At 47.4% G+C, this 15,989-nt stretch overlaps 1 protein-coding gene across 4 annotated transcripts in view; it reads left to right on the top strand.

Moving 5' to 3' along the window:
• PIGV (phosphatidylinositol glycan anchor biosynthesis class V) overlaps nt 1–13,584 on the top strand; it is a 15,024-nt gene extending 1,440 nt beyond the window's left edge. The window contains exons 1-4 of one of the 4 annotated variants that reach the window (XM_045299172.1): nt 33–291; nt 2,388–2,520; nt 10,518–11,642; nt 12,853–13,584. In XM_045299172.1, the coding sequence (XP_045155107.1) occupies nt 2,443–2,520; nt 10,518–11,642; nt 12,853–13,134 (1,485 nt within the window). In that variant the 5' untranslated portion in view covers nt 33–291; nt 2,388–2,442 and the 3' untranslated portion in view covers nt 13,135–13,584. Of the gene's footprint in view, nt 1–32; nt 1,031–2,382; nt 2,521–10,517; nt 11,643–12,852 lie in introns of those variants that run through there. The other 3 variants (XM_004705076.2, XM_045299171.1, XM_045299173.1) reach the window with 3 other exon arrangements.
• Nucleotides 13,585–15,989: the final 2,405 nt, after the last annotated feature.

Here is a 15,989-nt window from a genome sequence, read left to right as displayed (position 1 = left end):
GGCGCGGGTTAGGATGAGCTTCGGGGCCGTCTGTGGGCGTCGAGGCGGCGGCCCGCCCGCGAGGCCTCTAGGCTCTGGCACGCCAGATCTGGGCGACTTGCACCCTAAAGAGAATGTAGCTGTACCCCGAAGGGCCTGGCCCCCGGTCCAACCAGTTTTAATAATTTTCAAGGCGCTCCTGCCCGAAACGTACCCCGCAAGGCTCTCGCTGGACGAAGCCCTGAGTCGGGAATGGGGAGGCCTGTGTGGTTCTCTCGCCTCTGAAAGACGTGCACACCAGGCGGGGTGAGGGTAGGTGGGAAGACAAAACCCAGAACCAGTGACCCCAAACTGCGTAGCCTTGGGTGTGCCTGTTGACCTCCTGTGTAAATTGTGGGTGGCAACTCGAATGCTGACCTCACAGGGTTCAGTGAGCTCTCCGAGGTCAAAATGGTAAAGGAGGGGGGTGGGGGTTGCTAATCACCCACCTGTGTTATCTCATGAGCGCAGTGCTAACTGCGCTGCCAGCTTTTAAAGTCTGGCTTCGCGAAGGGCCGTTGGGAAGGGAGGTCGGTAATTAGTTGGAAGGCAGAGCCGGCTGCTTTCTTGTTGGCACTTGGTTTGCTGTCGGCCAAGTGCAGGCTGCCGGGCACTGCGGTCGGTGAGGGTGGAGACAGCGAGGGGGACGCGGGAGTGGCGGGTCCAGGGCTTTTCCAAAGGTCCCTAAGGTCCGGCCTGCGTGTGGGTGGGAGTCAGGGAAGGGGAAAGGAAGGAATTCACGGTCCGATCGGGAAGGAGCAGCCGTGTGCGGCTGGCTGGCTGTTTTCTGTGCGTTCCCGAGATTCGGCAAGTCAGACGTTGGTTTACCGAGGGCTGCGGCTGCTCGGCGGCGGGTTTTCGGAAGACCGTCTTTGAAGTGAGGGTTCTGGAGGAACCGGTGTGGAGCCGGAGGCCCCGCCCTTCCTGCGGGCTTCCGGGTCTGGAGCAGGCAGCAGGCGCCCCCTTGTGCTCAGGGAAGACGGCGGTTGCTACTGGCTCTTTCGGTGCAAAGGTTATTTTCCGATGGGTTCTGGGTCTCGCTCTTGACTGACAGTGGGAGGAATACTTTCGCGCGGAGAAGTAAATTGGGGATGTTGTATCCTGTGCTAAGCACTTCCACTTACTCAGAATACAGGTTTCAAGTGTTTGTATGTGAAGCCCTGGGAATACATGAGTGAGCAAGAGAGACAAAGCCTCCGTCCTCATAAAGCTGCCAGTGTATTGGGGCTGACAACTAAGTAATATCAATAAAGAGAGCAATGCAGAGTGCAATGAGAGCATATCATGAGGTTGATCACATTGCCTAGTGAGTATCAGAGAATTCCAGATACCTCAAGATCTGGAAGGTATTAACCAGATAAGAGAAGGTGCAGATTAAAAGGAGCCCTTCTTATTGGCTTCTCAGTTAAATAACTATTTCTCCTCTTTGGAGACAGCATTAACTTTTATGACACACTGTCATCTCGGATGTTTTTGCCCTATTTTGTGTTTTCCCAGGTTGGTGCTGGTGTAGAAGCCATTGGGACTTATTTATTTAGCTCAAGAAGTTGACAAAACCCAAAAAAACCAAAAACCTTAAAGTGTATTCCTTGCCTCAGGGTGGCTTTGCGATTGTTTACCTATTGAAGTCATTCCAATAAAGAGATGGGGAGTAACTGTTTTCACCATTTCTGGTAGTCAGCTCTGTCCTTGCCATAAATTTGTTTTAGCATTGTGAGCTGGCTGAAGTCCTGCTGACTGGTGGTTTCCTTTGCTTCCTCCACTTAATTTAACAGACCAGCTGAACACACATCAGAGAGTTAGGCTGGTGTATGTAGTCATTACGGTCTTCCAGTACAGCCCTATGCCCTGCTTTGGGGGCTCTGGTCTATCATTCTGGTCAAGAGGAAAACGGTACACAGAAGTAATACCCACATCAGAGACTTACGTAGTTGTTCACACTTTAGTGCATTTCACCAACGTGACAACTTTGTGAACGAGGCAACGCAAGCCATGACTCCCACTTTGTGTGTTAAGAACCAAGGTCTAGAGGGGCTAAATGAGAGCCTCTGACAGCCAGGTCATTAGTTCCTTCATAGGAGCACTCAACAGGCTGGTAAACATGTTCTGCGAGCTCAGCTTTCCAGCATCATACCTTCCATGCAGGACCCTTCCTATAAGAATACAGTACTGGGGGGGCGGGGTACCAAGGGGTTCTACCTGCCTTCAAGATACTTTTCCTACATCTGGGCAGATAGGTGGCAAAGTTTACCATGGTAATGCTGGGGGTGGGGGGTGGGAGTGGCGTTGGCGGCGTTCTCTGAAGAGTACTTTAAAGAATTTGCTGTGGGCTCACGTGTGATATTTCCTTCTTGGGTTTTGGAGTTTAGAAGCCTGAGGAGCTCTGTCCTGGTGCAACACCCCTGAATTCCTGATGGTGAGAGGATGTGGCTCCTGGACCCATCCAGGAAAGAGGTGCTGAAGTTTGCAGTCTGCTGCCGGGTCCTGACTCTAGTCCTGCAGGTCAGTCTCTGATCCTTTGTCCAGAACATGCCACGACCACTACTACATATTGGGCAAGGCACTAAGAGTGGACCTCATCTCCCAGGGGACTACATACCCTGTGCCTCTCTACGTGGCTATAAACAGAGACAAAGAATTTCTAACTGAAAAGTAGTGAGAAATCTTACAAATGATCTAGTAATCCCTTACTTTACACATAAACAGCAAAGGTCCAGAAAAGTTAGACAACTTTTCCAAACTCAATAGCAAGGAAAAAGAAGGCCCTGTTAGACCCCAGATATCTTAACTTCTAAACTAAAGATCTTTCCAACAGACTAAGATTTTCTCCAGCCAGATATACCTACCCTTAAGAGTTTGACAGCTCAAAACATTGTCTTGGGTTCGTTTGCCAGGAGGCTGAGCTCCACTTCAGTCAGTTGACTGGGAGGGAGATGGTGCTGCCAAAGTCCTAAGATCCTTGTGCATATTCATTTAAGTTGTGATGTCACCTGTTTCCTCCCATGGGAGACTCCCCTTGCTGCTTCAACACACACAACTCTCAGGAGGCATTTGCTGCTTTATGTGAGTTCTACTCGGTCCTGGGTGTCTACTTGCATTTGTGTCAGCACCTGTTATTACTTGGTTCCATCAAGTCACACTTCCAACTCAGAGTGACCCTCTGTACAACAGAATGAAAACTCACTGCCAGTCCTTTGCCAGCTTCACAATGGTTAGGTTTGAGCCCATTCCTGCAGACACTGTCAGTCTATCTCATTAAGGGTCTTCCTTTTGGGCGCAGACCCTTTACCAAGCATGTTGTCCTTTTCCAGGGACTGGTCTTTCCTAACAACATATTTAAAGTAATGAGACACTGCTAAGGATCATTTTGGCTGTACTTCTTTCGAGACAGATGTGTGTTCTTTTGACAGGGCAAGGTACTTTCACTATTCCTCACCAGTACCATAATTCAAATGTATCTGTTACTCTCCAGTCCGCCTTATTCACCTGTCCGTCCACCTTTCACATGCATATGAGGCAAATGAAATACCAAGGCTTGAATCAGGCACACCTTAGTCCACAAAGGACGTCTTTGCTCCTTAACACTGTAAAAAAAAGTCTTTCCAACTGGTTTGCCTTATTTGATGTCTTAAATGTTGCTTCTTTGGTGCAGTAGGTTATGCACAGGCTCTTAACTGCAAAGTCAGCAGTTGAACATCGCCAGCCACTCCACGGGAGGAAGATGAGGCTTTTTGTTCCCATAAAGCGTTACTGTCTTGGAAACCATGGGCAGTCCTACTCTGCCTTTAGGGTTGCTCTGAGTTAGAACTGACACGATGTCAGTGGGTTGAGTTGCTTCTACGATACTTGATTGGGGAGACAAGCAAAAATTACATCTTTGACAAAATGTCAACATTTTCTCCATTTATTATGGTGTTGTCTGTTGGTCCAGTTGTGAGGCTTTTGGTTTTCTTTACATTGAGTTGCAATCCATACTGAAGGCTGCAATCTTTGATTGTCATCGGTCTTTGATTTCACTTGTTGCCTTCAGCAAGCAAGATTTTGCGTTAACTACATATCTCAGATGATTCCTCCAATCCTGATGCTGCCTTCTGTTTCATACGGTCCAGATTCTCTAATTATTTTCCCAGATTAAGCATACAGATTGAGTCAGTATGCAGCACTGGTGCACGCCTTTCCTGATCTTAAACTACACAGTATTCCCTAGTTCTGGTCGTACAACTGCCTCTTGGTCGGTTTACAGGTTCTGCATGAGCACAATGGGGTATTGTGGAATTCTCATTCCTCTCAATGTTATCCATAGTTTCGATCCACACAGTCAAATGCCTTTGCATAGTCAATAAAGCACAAGGAAGCATCTTTTTTGGTATATTAAGCTTTCAGTCAAGATCCCTCAGACATGAGCAATGATATACCTCATGTCACATCCTCTTCTGAATCCAGCTTGAATTTCTGGCAGCTCCCTATCAATGTACTGCTGCAACCACTGGATGAACTTCAGCAGAATTTTACTTGCATGTGATATTAGTGATATCGCTTAATAATTCAGCATTTTATAGGGTCACCTCTCTTTAGGACAGCCAGAAATGGGCGTTTCTTCCTGTTGGTTGGCCAGGAAGCCTTCTTCCAAATTTCTGAGCATAAGCCTCGTGAGTGCTTCCAGGGCTTCATCAGCTTGTTGAAATATTTGGTATTCTGTCGATTCCTGAGGCCTTCTGGTTTTTTCTTTTTTTAAAAAAAATTCCTACAGTAAAACTTAGATGTCTCCCTTCAGTGTCATTCGATCTTAGTTTCATACCACCTCTGACCATGGCTGAACATTGACCAGCTCGTTTAGGTCACACTGTATCTTCTTTCCGTTTTTCTTTTGATGCTTCTTGTGCCCTTTTTGCCCATAGAATATTTCAGTATTACCATTTTTCCTCTTAATTTCTCTCAGCTTGAGATATGCCAATTGTGTTCATCCTTTTTGACTAATTCCAGGCCTTTGCACCTTTCATTATAATGCTTTTCTTTTTCTTCTAGAGCTGCCCTTTAGTTTGTATTTTCTGGTAAAAAAGTGTCATTAAGTTTATTTCAAAAACTTTTGGTATGCATATAATTTTATCATTAAACATGAAAGCAAATTTGGTACTAATGAGATGAATATGTTTATTTTTCATAAATAAATCTTGTCGGAATATTTGATACCGTGAGATATAGAGCATCTTCAACATTTTTCAGAGTTGATTGATATATTGATTTTATAATCATCAGTGCTGAGAATACCACTTTACATAAATACATAGTATGAAATGGCAGAAATGTTTAGGGCTGTTTCAGTAATTGTAGGAAATTTTGACATAATCCCAGACCAAAATTCATTTAATGACTTTTTTTTGAAAACTCAAGTTTTAAACCCGTCACTTGATAACTCAGCGTATTCTTGTACTTTTAGTGACATGACTGCCGGTTTTGCCGGCTCTTTTACTTCATTTCCTCCACTTCCTTTACGGTCAGGAGGACGTCGCAGAGCCTCTTCTGACGTCTCCTCTTTCTTGTCTTTAGGGACCTTTTGCTTTTTCATGTGCGATACTCTGCGTGTCGTCCCACGGCTCTTCAGGTGGAAGACCAGACTGGGGGAGGACTGAGATGTCCACCTCGGATGAGTTGGCCACTGGAAACCTTATGAGTGGCAGTGGGACATTGTCAGCACCCCAGGGGTATTATTTCCACCTAACTGTGTGCCTTCTCTCATGCCGAAGACTCCTGTCTCACTCCTTTGTGGAAACCTGGCCTCTTTCCTCTCTCACGCGATGAGGCATCGTGTGCTATGCTCGGTCCTGGGTGTATCAGAAGTGTCTTCTACTTGGAGACGAGGGTCGTTATCCGTGAGCGTCACTCCTGTTCCATATGTTTTCACTGGTTGAACGGGTCTGATACCGAAACTGACCAAAAAGAAAGTCTTACAATGGGATTAGGCTCCTGTCGTGAGACTGGAGAAACTGACTCGCAAGATGGTTCTGAACCAGGAGCAGTTGGTTATTGGCAGAACCAAAGGAACCCGTACTGTGAATCAGAGGAGGGAACCAGGCCACCTGGCTTCTAATTTAGATGGTGATTTTGGAATGAGTATGTTTCCCCTGGACAGTTCACCCAGCCACTGACATTTATGAAATACCTACTATGTTCCTAGAGTCCTGGTGGCACAGTGGGTTATGTATTAGGCTGCTAACTGCAAGGTCAGCAGTTCAAATCCACCAGCCACTCTGTGGGAGAAAGACGAGGCTTTTTGCTCAGATTTATTTTTGTTTGATTTTATTTTGCTCCGATTTTTAGGTTTAGAATCTACTTGATGACCGGGTTCTTTTGTTTTTCTTGTTGATGTTACAAGGAGGAGCCTGGCTGGTACCGTGGCTAAAGCACTTGGCTGCTAACCAAAATGTCAGCAAGTGAACCCACCAGCTCCTTAGGTGGAAGATGTGGCAATGTGCCTCCGTCAAGATTTACAGCCTTGGAAGCCCTATGGGACATTTCTGCTCTGTCCTGTAGGGTCACTGTGGGTCAGTGTGGACTTTCACAGCTGTGGGTTTGTGGTCCAAGAGCTCTCATAGGTGGAATTATGAAAGGCCATGTCCTTTCCCATCAAAGAACTTACTTTAGAGAGGCAAAAGGACGTTTAACAGTTATTTTATTATCCCTTAATCTCTCTCCCCTCCCTCCCCCTCAGCTTTAAAGATCATACCATCAGATTATATCGTTACCCTTCTGTGTGGTCATCTACAGATCCACAGATCATTCCGCATTCCTTGAAGGGTTGGCTCTTGGTTCATTGTCTCTTGTCTTACAGCATTTCTGTTGATTCCTCGATGACTTAAATCTTAATAAAACTAGTCTCTTTACTCCCTTCTAATGACCTTGTTCTTTCCACTTTCAGTCATTCCCTAAACCCCACCCACCCCCACTCTGTGCCAAATAATATCAATTTTAAGTATTCCATTCTCCAACCATCATCTCATATATTTTCAGCTCCCTCTCTCTAGTACCGACACTCTTCACAGTTTTCCCACCCCCTCAGGGCCGAAGAGTCCTCCCTCTTACCACCATTTCACGGTCCTTCTTGCCCTCGACCCCCTTCCTTACCCAGCTTAGATCAGTGGTCCATCATGAGCATCTTTCCTGTGCAGACATACTCAACTCTTTTGCTACCCTCTCTGTTTGTTGTATTTTCAGGCAAAAGCCCAGCCTTGGCTAAATTCAATTATCTGCCTATCCCATGCCTGCACAGAGAAAAACACACATCTGTACTAACTAGTTTCTTTTTAGTCAGGAGCGTCCACCCAGAGATCCCTTATTGCTACCTGGCAACCTTAATGCACTTCCTTAATTACCTCAAAATGTCTGCACATTAGAATCACCTGGAGAGCTTTTACCACTCCCAGTGCCCACCAGCACGTCTTACCAGTTAAATCTTCACAGCTCAGAAAGGCCCAGGTGTTGGCGTAGTTTTGTTTTCACTTTTTACTGTGAATTTGGTGAAAGTTTCCAGAGCAGGTCATAATTTCATATCCCACAATTCTCACACATATTGTTTCAGCTCATCTGTTGCGACCCCTTCCATGTGCCCTCACTCTCTTCACTCCCTCCCGGTCTCCCATTTCCACTCCTCCTCCTTTCCTGACCTTCAGAGCTTTGTCCACGGTAAATGCTGCCTTTTGATCCCAAGTGGCTGATGATTCTAACTTGGGTGTGAATTCGGTTCCAGACCTACAGGGTGACTAAGGGCCATCGTCTTGGGGTTCCACCAGTCTCTCTCTGACCAGAAAGATTTTGGTTTTTGTTCCATATTCTTCTCCCACTGGTGGTGGAGTGGTCACGAGGTGGGTGGTTTGAAATCACCAGCTGCTCTGTGGGAGAAAGGTGGAGCTTTGAGCTCCGGTCTCGGAAACTCACAGGGTCAGTTTTACCCTGTCCTCTAGGGTCATTGTGAGTCCGCATCGACTGGAAGGCGGTGAGTTTGGTTTTGGCTATCCAGGATCGTCCAAGGTGGTCCTCTTCCGAACAGCTTGTGGTGGTACCTGCTAGCACCGTGTAGTTCCTCCGGCCTCAGAGTCATGGACACTAATGTCTGTGTGCTGCGTTAGTCCCTTGGAATAATGGCTCCCATGTGTCTCCCAGTTTGATTCACTATTCTTTCCTCCAGACAGGGACAGACTAATGCCAGTGAACCTTAGATGACTGGCTCACAAGTTTGTAGGACCCCAGTCGCAATTCACCAAAGCGGGATGTAGAATGTGGTCTTTGTGACCTCAGTGTCCCCCCAGGAAGACTATGCTCATGATTGTTAGATTTGTTTCGTTTTTTAACCCCCTGGATGTTACTAGTGGGCAGCCTATTTTGAAACCCAGAGTCTCTGGTAACTTATTTTCCACCTTTTCTTCTTAAGTCTCAGTAGCTTTTCCCGTTCTTCAATCTCAACTGATAACTTCATTTTCTGAGTGAAAACTCAGAAAAATAACTGCCATCAGAAGAGAACTTCCGTGACAGACCTATTTACAACACTGACCAAAACCAGAAAAGGGAGCAGCTGCTGAGGCTGCCTGTTCATAAACAACCAAACACCTGCTAGGGTTGGCTCCTTGGCCTGGAGGTTTAGGGCCATGGTTTCATGGGACAGCCTAGTGAATTGGACCAATATGTGTTTAGTGCTTCTGTTCTATCTCCTCATGCATTGAATAATGCCTGGGGTCGTAAAAGTTTGCAAGCTGCCATCCAAAGCATGACACTTGGCCTCTGGAGCCACAGAAGAAGGGGGAGAGACAGGACTAGGAGGAGGATATGGAATGTGTGGCTAATTGCCTCCAAGAACAATTACTTCCTTTGTCCTGAGACCAGAAGAACCGGATGGTTCGCAGCTTGACCAGGTACTGAACATTTTTATCAAAGATTCTGTAAAAGAATACTGATCAAAAAACAAAAATACAGAAAAAAAAAAAATACAGAACAGAATTCAAATTCTCATGGACTCCTTTAGAGCCACTGAGGCTGGATGAACCTCTGAAATTACTTTAAACCTTAAACCAAAAATATCCACTAAAGTTTCTTAAAACCAAACGATTGTTTGCTTGACTAGTTAAATTAAAAACAAACAAACAAAACTAACTTCCTTGAGCATTACATTCTTTTAAGAACTATCTAATATGAGATCATATGGGCCCTGGTGGTGTGTTGCGTTAAGAACTAGGCTGCTAACCCCCAAGGTTGATAGTTCAACCCCCCCCCAGTCACTGTGGGAGATAGAAGCTGCTGTCTGTCCATACGTTTTAATCTTGGAGAAGCTCTACTGGGTCCTGTGGGTCACTGTGACTCAGAAGCAAATTGTTGTCAGTGAGTTTGGGTCGTTTGTGTGTTTAACATGGGATCACACTGACACCAGTAACTTAAAAGATTAGACAGGAGCCTTAGGAAACCGTGAGTTCCGTTTATGGAAGGGGAACAACTGAGGAAAGGAGTAGAGAGTGGTTGCATAACTTGAGCAGTGTAATCAACTGGCACTGAATTGTGTGTATATAAACAGTGGATGAGTAATGCCTTGTTGTGTGTATTCTCAAAAATAAAATCACATTTTTAAAGAGAGAGACCTTCTGCAGGCTCGCACTACATCCCCCAGCCTACTGACGCCTGTATCTCTGTGCCTTCACTGCTGGAGTTTGGATGAACTGTCTGCCCTCCTCTCTAAGGCTAGTTCCTCTACCTGTGCATCAGTTTTATTCTTTTAGCACCTGCCCCGGCAGTTCTCGCTCTTGTGCTCTCGCTCTCGCATCGTCATTGGTTTTCTTTCCATAGCACCGCTCCCATCTCACCTTGAAAGCACCGACATTCTCTTGACAGCGCATCTTTGTACACCTACTTACCCTTATGTCGTCTCTCCTGAGAGCAACATTTTTCAAAACTGTGTGCACTGGCTCCAATTTCTCTTCTGCTTTCTATTGAACACAGACTTCTCTTTCTTCCTCTCCACTGAAACCGCTTTTGTCAAAGTCACTGATGACTTCCACGTTGTTGCATCTCGTGATCACTCTTGAATCCCATCTTAACTGACTTAGCAGCAGCATGGAGCAGTTGACCACTCCCTCTCTTCACTTGATTCTCACGGTTTTGCTCCTAACTCATGAATTATTCTTTTTCTACCTTTAGTACTAGACCTTCCACGTCTTCCTAACCTCTAAAGGTCGACGTGTCTGTACGTCTTCCCTAAACAGTCTCATCCAGTCCTATCGATTTAAGTACATTCTGTACACATGTAACTCACACATTTCCAACTCCAGCCGTAATTTCCTTTCAGACCCACAAACGTGTGTATCACTGCCCCTTCTGCCTTTTGCTTATAGATATCCACCTCAAACTTAGCTAGTCTAAACCGGAACTCACTTCCCCCAGCAGGTCCTTTTTTGTTGTTAAACACTGATATTTTTCTTGCAGTCATTCACCGACTAACCGGGTTCTCCCTTACCCCACAGGCCCTGTTCAACGCCATCATCCCAGATCACCAGGCGGAAGCCTTCTCCCCTCCTCGCCTGGCCCCCTCAGGCGCCTTGGACCAGCTTGTGGAATTCCTGCTGGGTGGCCTGTCTCATTGGGATGCCGAGCACTTCCTGTTCATTGCTGAGCATGGCTACCTGTACGAACACAACTTTGCCTTTTTCCCTGGTTTCCCTCTGGCTCTGCTGCTGGGCACGGAACTGTTGCTGAGCCCCCTACAGGCCTTACTGAGCCCACGCAGTTGCTTGCTAATTTCAGTGGCATTACTGAACTCCTTGTTCTCTGTGCTGGCGGCAGTGGCACTTCATGACCTGAGCTGTCTGGTTTTGCGTAGTCCCCGCCAGGCGTTCTATACCGCGCTGCTCTTCTGCCTCAGCCCTGCCAATGTCTTCCTGGCAGCTGGTTACTCCGAAGCTCTGTTTGCCCTCTTGACATTCAGTGCCATGGGGCAGCTAGAGAGAAGCCAAAGCTGGGCCAGTGGACTCCTCTTTGCCCTTGCCACTGGGGTGCGCTCCAATGGGCTGGTCAACATTGGGTTTCTTGTGCATGCCCAGTGCCAAAGCTTTTTCTCTTCTCTCAAGGTGGAGAGTCCCCTGAGGCAGCTCATTAAACTGATAGCCTCAGTATTCCTGTCAGTATTCGCACTTGGCCTTCCCTTTGTCCTCTTTCAGTATTATGCCTACACTCAGTTCTGTCTGCCAGGTTCAGTCCAGCCCATCCCTAAACCCTTGTTGCAGTTCGCGATGGAGAAGGGCTACCGTGTTGCGGACGGGAATGCGCCTCCTTGGTGCTCCTGGAGTCTTCCCCTGATATACAACTATATCCAGGATGTCTACTGGAATGTTGGTTTTTTGAGATACTATGAACTCAGGCAGGTGCCTAATTTTCTATTGGCTGCACCAATGGCTGTACTGGTTGCCTGGGCGACATGGACATATGTGACCACCCACCCTTGGCTCTGCCTTACACTTGGGCTGCAAAGGAACAAGAATGGCGAGACCCTCAAGAAGCCTGCTGCAGGATTCCTCAGTCCTCAGGTGTTTGTATACCTGGTTCACGCTGCAGTGCTGCTGCTGTTTGGAGTTCTGTGCATGCATGTTCAGGTGAGGCGGACTCCCAACTAGGATAAAGCTGGGAATATGGGCAAAACTCCATGAGGGAGCAAGGGGAAATAGCTATCTTCTTGCATTTCGGTGACCAATACTTAATTTATTCATTCAACAATTCTCTGTCAGACCCTAGGTGACACCATAGGGAATAGAATTGCTGCCCTACTGGGTCTCATGGTCTAACTGGTGAGACGGACATTCAACAGATAAAATTCCAGTCCAGCAGAATGGAAGAGGGGTTGCTTTTGAGATAAAGCACTGTGGGAGCTCCGAGGGAGAGCACTAGCTGATTGAAGGAGTGAGGAAGGAGTTGCAGTAAGCTGATCCTGAAGAGGAAGAAGGAATTTTCCATCTGAAAGGCAGAGGAAGAACATTTTGGGCAAGTGGGAGGTTGTGTGAAGACAGCACGATTGTGGATGGATCTGATGTTAGCAGAGACCTGCCCTCATCTTTATACCCAGAAGATGGACTGGAGCAGTGGCTTCTGGCGCTGTGCCGAGGCAGCTGTCGAGAGCTCATTGCCTGCAGCAGCAGGGATAGGAGGAGTATGATCACATCTGGTTTTTTCTTCCCAGCTCTGGCCTCGGTTTCAACATAACCCCAAGAAAATCTCTCTGTCCCTACGCTGACCTCTTCTGAGCGGTGTCTGCCACTTGGCGGTGCACAATGACTGTAAAGTTTTTAACTGCGTGCATAAGAATCACAGGGGAAAATAGCATTCCGCGTTTTCAGCCAGATTAGGGAGTAGAGTGAGTGCCGGTCCAGTGAGCTCCCAGGAGGTCGGATGCATGAGGCCATTTGGAGACCTGGCTCTGAACTCTCCTGGGAGGGAGACTAGTGAATCTCTCTGCTCCCACATCCCTATTGGTTACATCCCAGGTTCCCAGCCCCCACATCATGGTCCAGAGTGTAGAGGCCAGATCCTGGGCTACAATTAGACCCCAGACGTTGAATTTTTACTGTTGATCACCACATTATTGTGGTAATTACTTTGTATAAATTTTTATTTATAGCATTGAGGTCGACTAGCTGGTGTCACATCTTTATAAAGCAGACCTTCAGCGCTGCTGAATTTCTTTGTCAATGTGACACATTTCTAGTGGACTTATGGGCCCGAGGCCACTAGGAAGTGGGAAGTCCCCAGCTGGCCCAGTGTGAGTCGGTGTCATTGCAGTAAAGGCATTTTTTCTTCTCTGGTTTCCAGGTGCTTACCAGGTTTCTGGGATCCGCCACTCCTATTGTGTACTGGTTCCCAGCTCACCTGCTTCAGAACCAGGAGCCGTTGCTGAGGTCCCTGGAGACTGTGCCGTGGAACCCCTTGGCGGGGAGCTCTCCACCAGGACAAACAGTCCCAAGAATCCACATCAAGAGGCTTTTGCACAACTGGAAAACCTGCTCTCCAGTCACACAGTGCGTTCTGGGCTACTTCCTCACCTACTGGCTCCTGGGACTGCTCCTGCATTGCAACTTCCTGCCTTGGACATGACTTAACCCAGGGCTCCGAAAGTACAAAGACACACTGGGTCTGCCTGTGCTGCCCTGTCCATTTGAAACCTCTCTTGCCCTTGCTTTTGGAGACTGGTTACATAGAGGGGAAATGGGCACCATGAGAGAGCCCTCTGCTTCTGGCGACGATAAATTTCGAGCAGTAAGTATTTTTGCTATAAGTGAAGATCTTACCTCCAAGCCTGAAATACACTGCCTCTGCCCTCCAGTCAGCCAAGCATCGCAGAGATAGTCAAACCTCTCTCCGAGTCACACATAAATTTAAATGATGTAAATCTCGCCAAAAGCTCTTGCCGGTGGAAGCCATTTGGTGTAGTGGCAATAGTATGGTGAAGCCATCTCTCCTGAGTGGGACATTTTTCTGATGGTTTTGTAATGATTTGTGGATGTATTTATATGAAAACATAAAATACATGCAACTTAACATTCAGTTATCCATGCAGTTAGCTACCCTTTAAGACCTGACACAGATTACGGGGAGACTCTTTCTCCAGGAGCAACAAAAAGCAAGGTAGAGAACACTGTGTGAAGAGGCAGGAGCCCTGGGTTCTAGTCCTCCAGCAAAACCCTGTGTGCCAGCTCGCTGCAGGGCTTTGGGCGATTCCCAGAGCCCTGGGCCTAAGGAAGTATACTCCTCCTACAGGAAGCGGAGCCCTCCGCTGCAGGGTCTCACGGACTGCCTTCAGTGGAATCATCCCAGCGCTGATACAGAGGCTCAGCGGTGTAGTTTAGGATATAATATCTCCAGCCATCTCGATTTCAGCCATTAGCAGATGCAACCCTTAAAAAGGTACTTACACAAACTTTTCTTCAAAGTAAGGAAAGCCGTGGCATCTGACAAGAAAGGCTTATTGTCCTCCGAAAGTAAACCTGTGCCGGGGACTGAATGGTCAAAACTGGCTGACTTTTCTGCCCTTCTCTGGCACCTGTGCTTGCTTGCATGGGAGACAGGTCAGAGGGGCCAGTGCAGTTGCATGGGAGCCCAAGGCTGCGTGAAGAGTTTTCTGTCCTACTTCCTGGTCTCCATTTGGTTGAGACCTTCACGATAATGGTAGTGAGGTCATTTCTCAGTTCTTGAGCCAGGCAAGTTAGATTCTGTATTAGCACCACTCTGTTCCCCACTTGACTCAAAAAGTCCAACCAGCAGAATAGATGAGTAACCAGAAGCAGCATCTAGAGAGCCCTGAGAATTGGAATTTTGACACACTCCCTCCGACGGTGACAGACCGCGAAACTTGCCAGCTGAGGGGAAGCTCCTGGCAGAGCCCCAGCACCCTCTGTTTCAGGTCAGCCTGGCCAATAAGCATTTCCCATCCAGCGCCCCAGCACTAGCACAGCTGAGAGAATTTGGTTCAGAGTCAAATGCTTCTGAAAATGTACACACAGATTGGGGCAGCCCTCTACCTTCTGCCAAGACACCCAAGTGCCCTTCTTGGCAAACTGTAATCACCCTTGCCCTAGTGCCCCTCCAGCTGGCAGAAACCGCTCCCCTCTCCTCACCAACAGCTGCAAATCCAGGGACTTCTACCCTGTGCGCAGAAGGAGTTGGGCCTTTTGTAGGTTTTTACTCTTCGGGCAGGAGCACTGGATTCTTTGCGCTCATAAAGTCATCTTAACCTCCTTTTCAGAGGGCATGGGAACTAATTGTTCCCTACAGGAAGAGGTGATTCACACTCCGGGTCAGGCAGTGCTCTGGCGATCAGAGTTTAACCTTCACATTAGATCTCGTCACCGCCAGAAACGAATGATTTCAAAGACCAGGAACCTTGTAAGTGGGAGTTCCATCATTTCAACAGATACCAAAGAGCTAACCCACTCGTTACTCGGCAAAGCCCGTGATGGTTCCAGCTGTAGATGACTGAAGGCCATGGCGAGGTGGAAGCCCCTGGTGAGGCCTGGAAAAGGCACCGTCCTCTCTCACTTTAGAGCACCTCCTTGCTGGTCTCTGAGGGTCTAAGGAAAGGGCTGTTTTTATGGCGGGCAGCTGTCCTTTTACCATCCCATTACAGACTTTAATGGGCTGGGCCAGGGACATGAAGGGCCCCGGCAGGAAGCTTCCTGTTTACCCTGAGGTCTAACAATGCAGCAGCTGGGTTGGGCATCCCCAATTTCAGAGAAAAGTCATTTCCTTCTGAGACCCTGCTAAAACAGAAACCAGACGCTTAGTGTGCCTAGAAGTAGACGTGGTTTGTTCTTTAATGGAGGTGGGAGGAGAGGGAGTGTTTGACAGGGTTCCACCAGTCCCCTGAGGGGGGAAATCACTTCTTTCCTTCTCACCTTTCTCTAAAAATGTTTTGCGACATGGATTCATTCAGCAAGCATTTAGTAATGCCTGCTTTAGGGGAGAGAGATGACGATGATCCCTTCTGCACATATACAGGACTATTGAGGTAGACGGTGATAAATGCTGAGGAATACGGGGTGCTTAGACTTTCCCCTCTGCGTCCTTCTGTACGTGACGTGATGGGTCTGAGTTTTACTCGTGCCCTTAGAAAGTTCACAAACTATAAGACAGATATGCTGGAGATTCATACCAGTCAAGTCCCCCCGCTTGGGACACTGAAGAAGACATTTGGAGAAAGGGCTTTTGAACTGGACTGTGGGGGATAGTGGGAACTGATTGTCCCCCTACAGGAAGAGGTGACTCAGCACATACCAGATCAGGTGTGATTGCACTGCTCCGCCTTAACCTTCACACTAGGTCTCATCACCCCCAGAAACAAGTGATCAAGGACCAGCAACCTTATCGGTGGGAATCTCATCTCCTCAACTACCCTGTTTCCCCGAAAGTAAGACATCCTCCGAAAATAAGACCTACCTACAGTTTTGCCTCTC

This window comes from Echinops telfairi, unplaced genomic scaffold (assembly GCF_000313985.2).
Source record: "Echinops telfairi isolate 266 unplaced genomic scaffold, ASM31398v2 ScPeMD7_7457;HRSCAF=8495, whole genome shotgun sequence".
Classification (NCBI taxonomy): Eukaryota; Metazoa; Chordata; class Mammalia; order Afrosoricida; family Tenrecidae; genus Echinops; species Echinops telfairi.
Note: the sequence above shows the minus strand (reverse complement) of the source record. Positions and strands in the feature narration are given on the sequence as shown.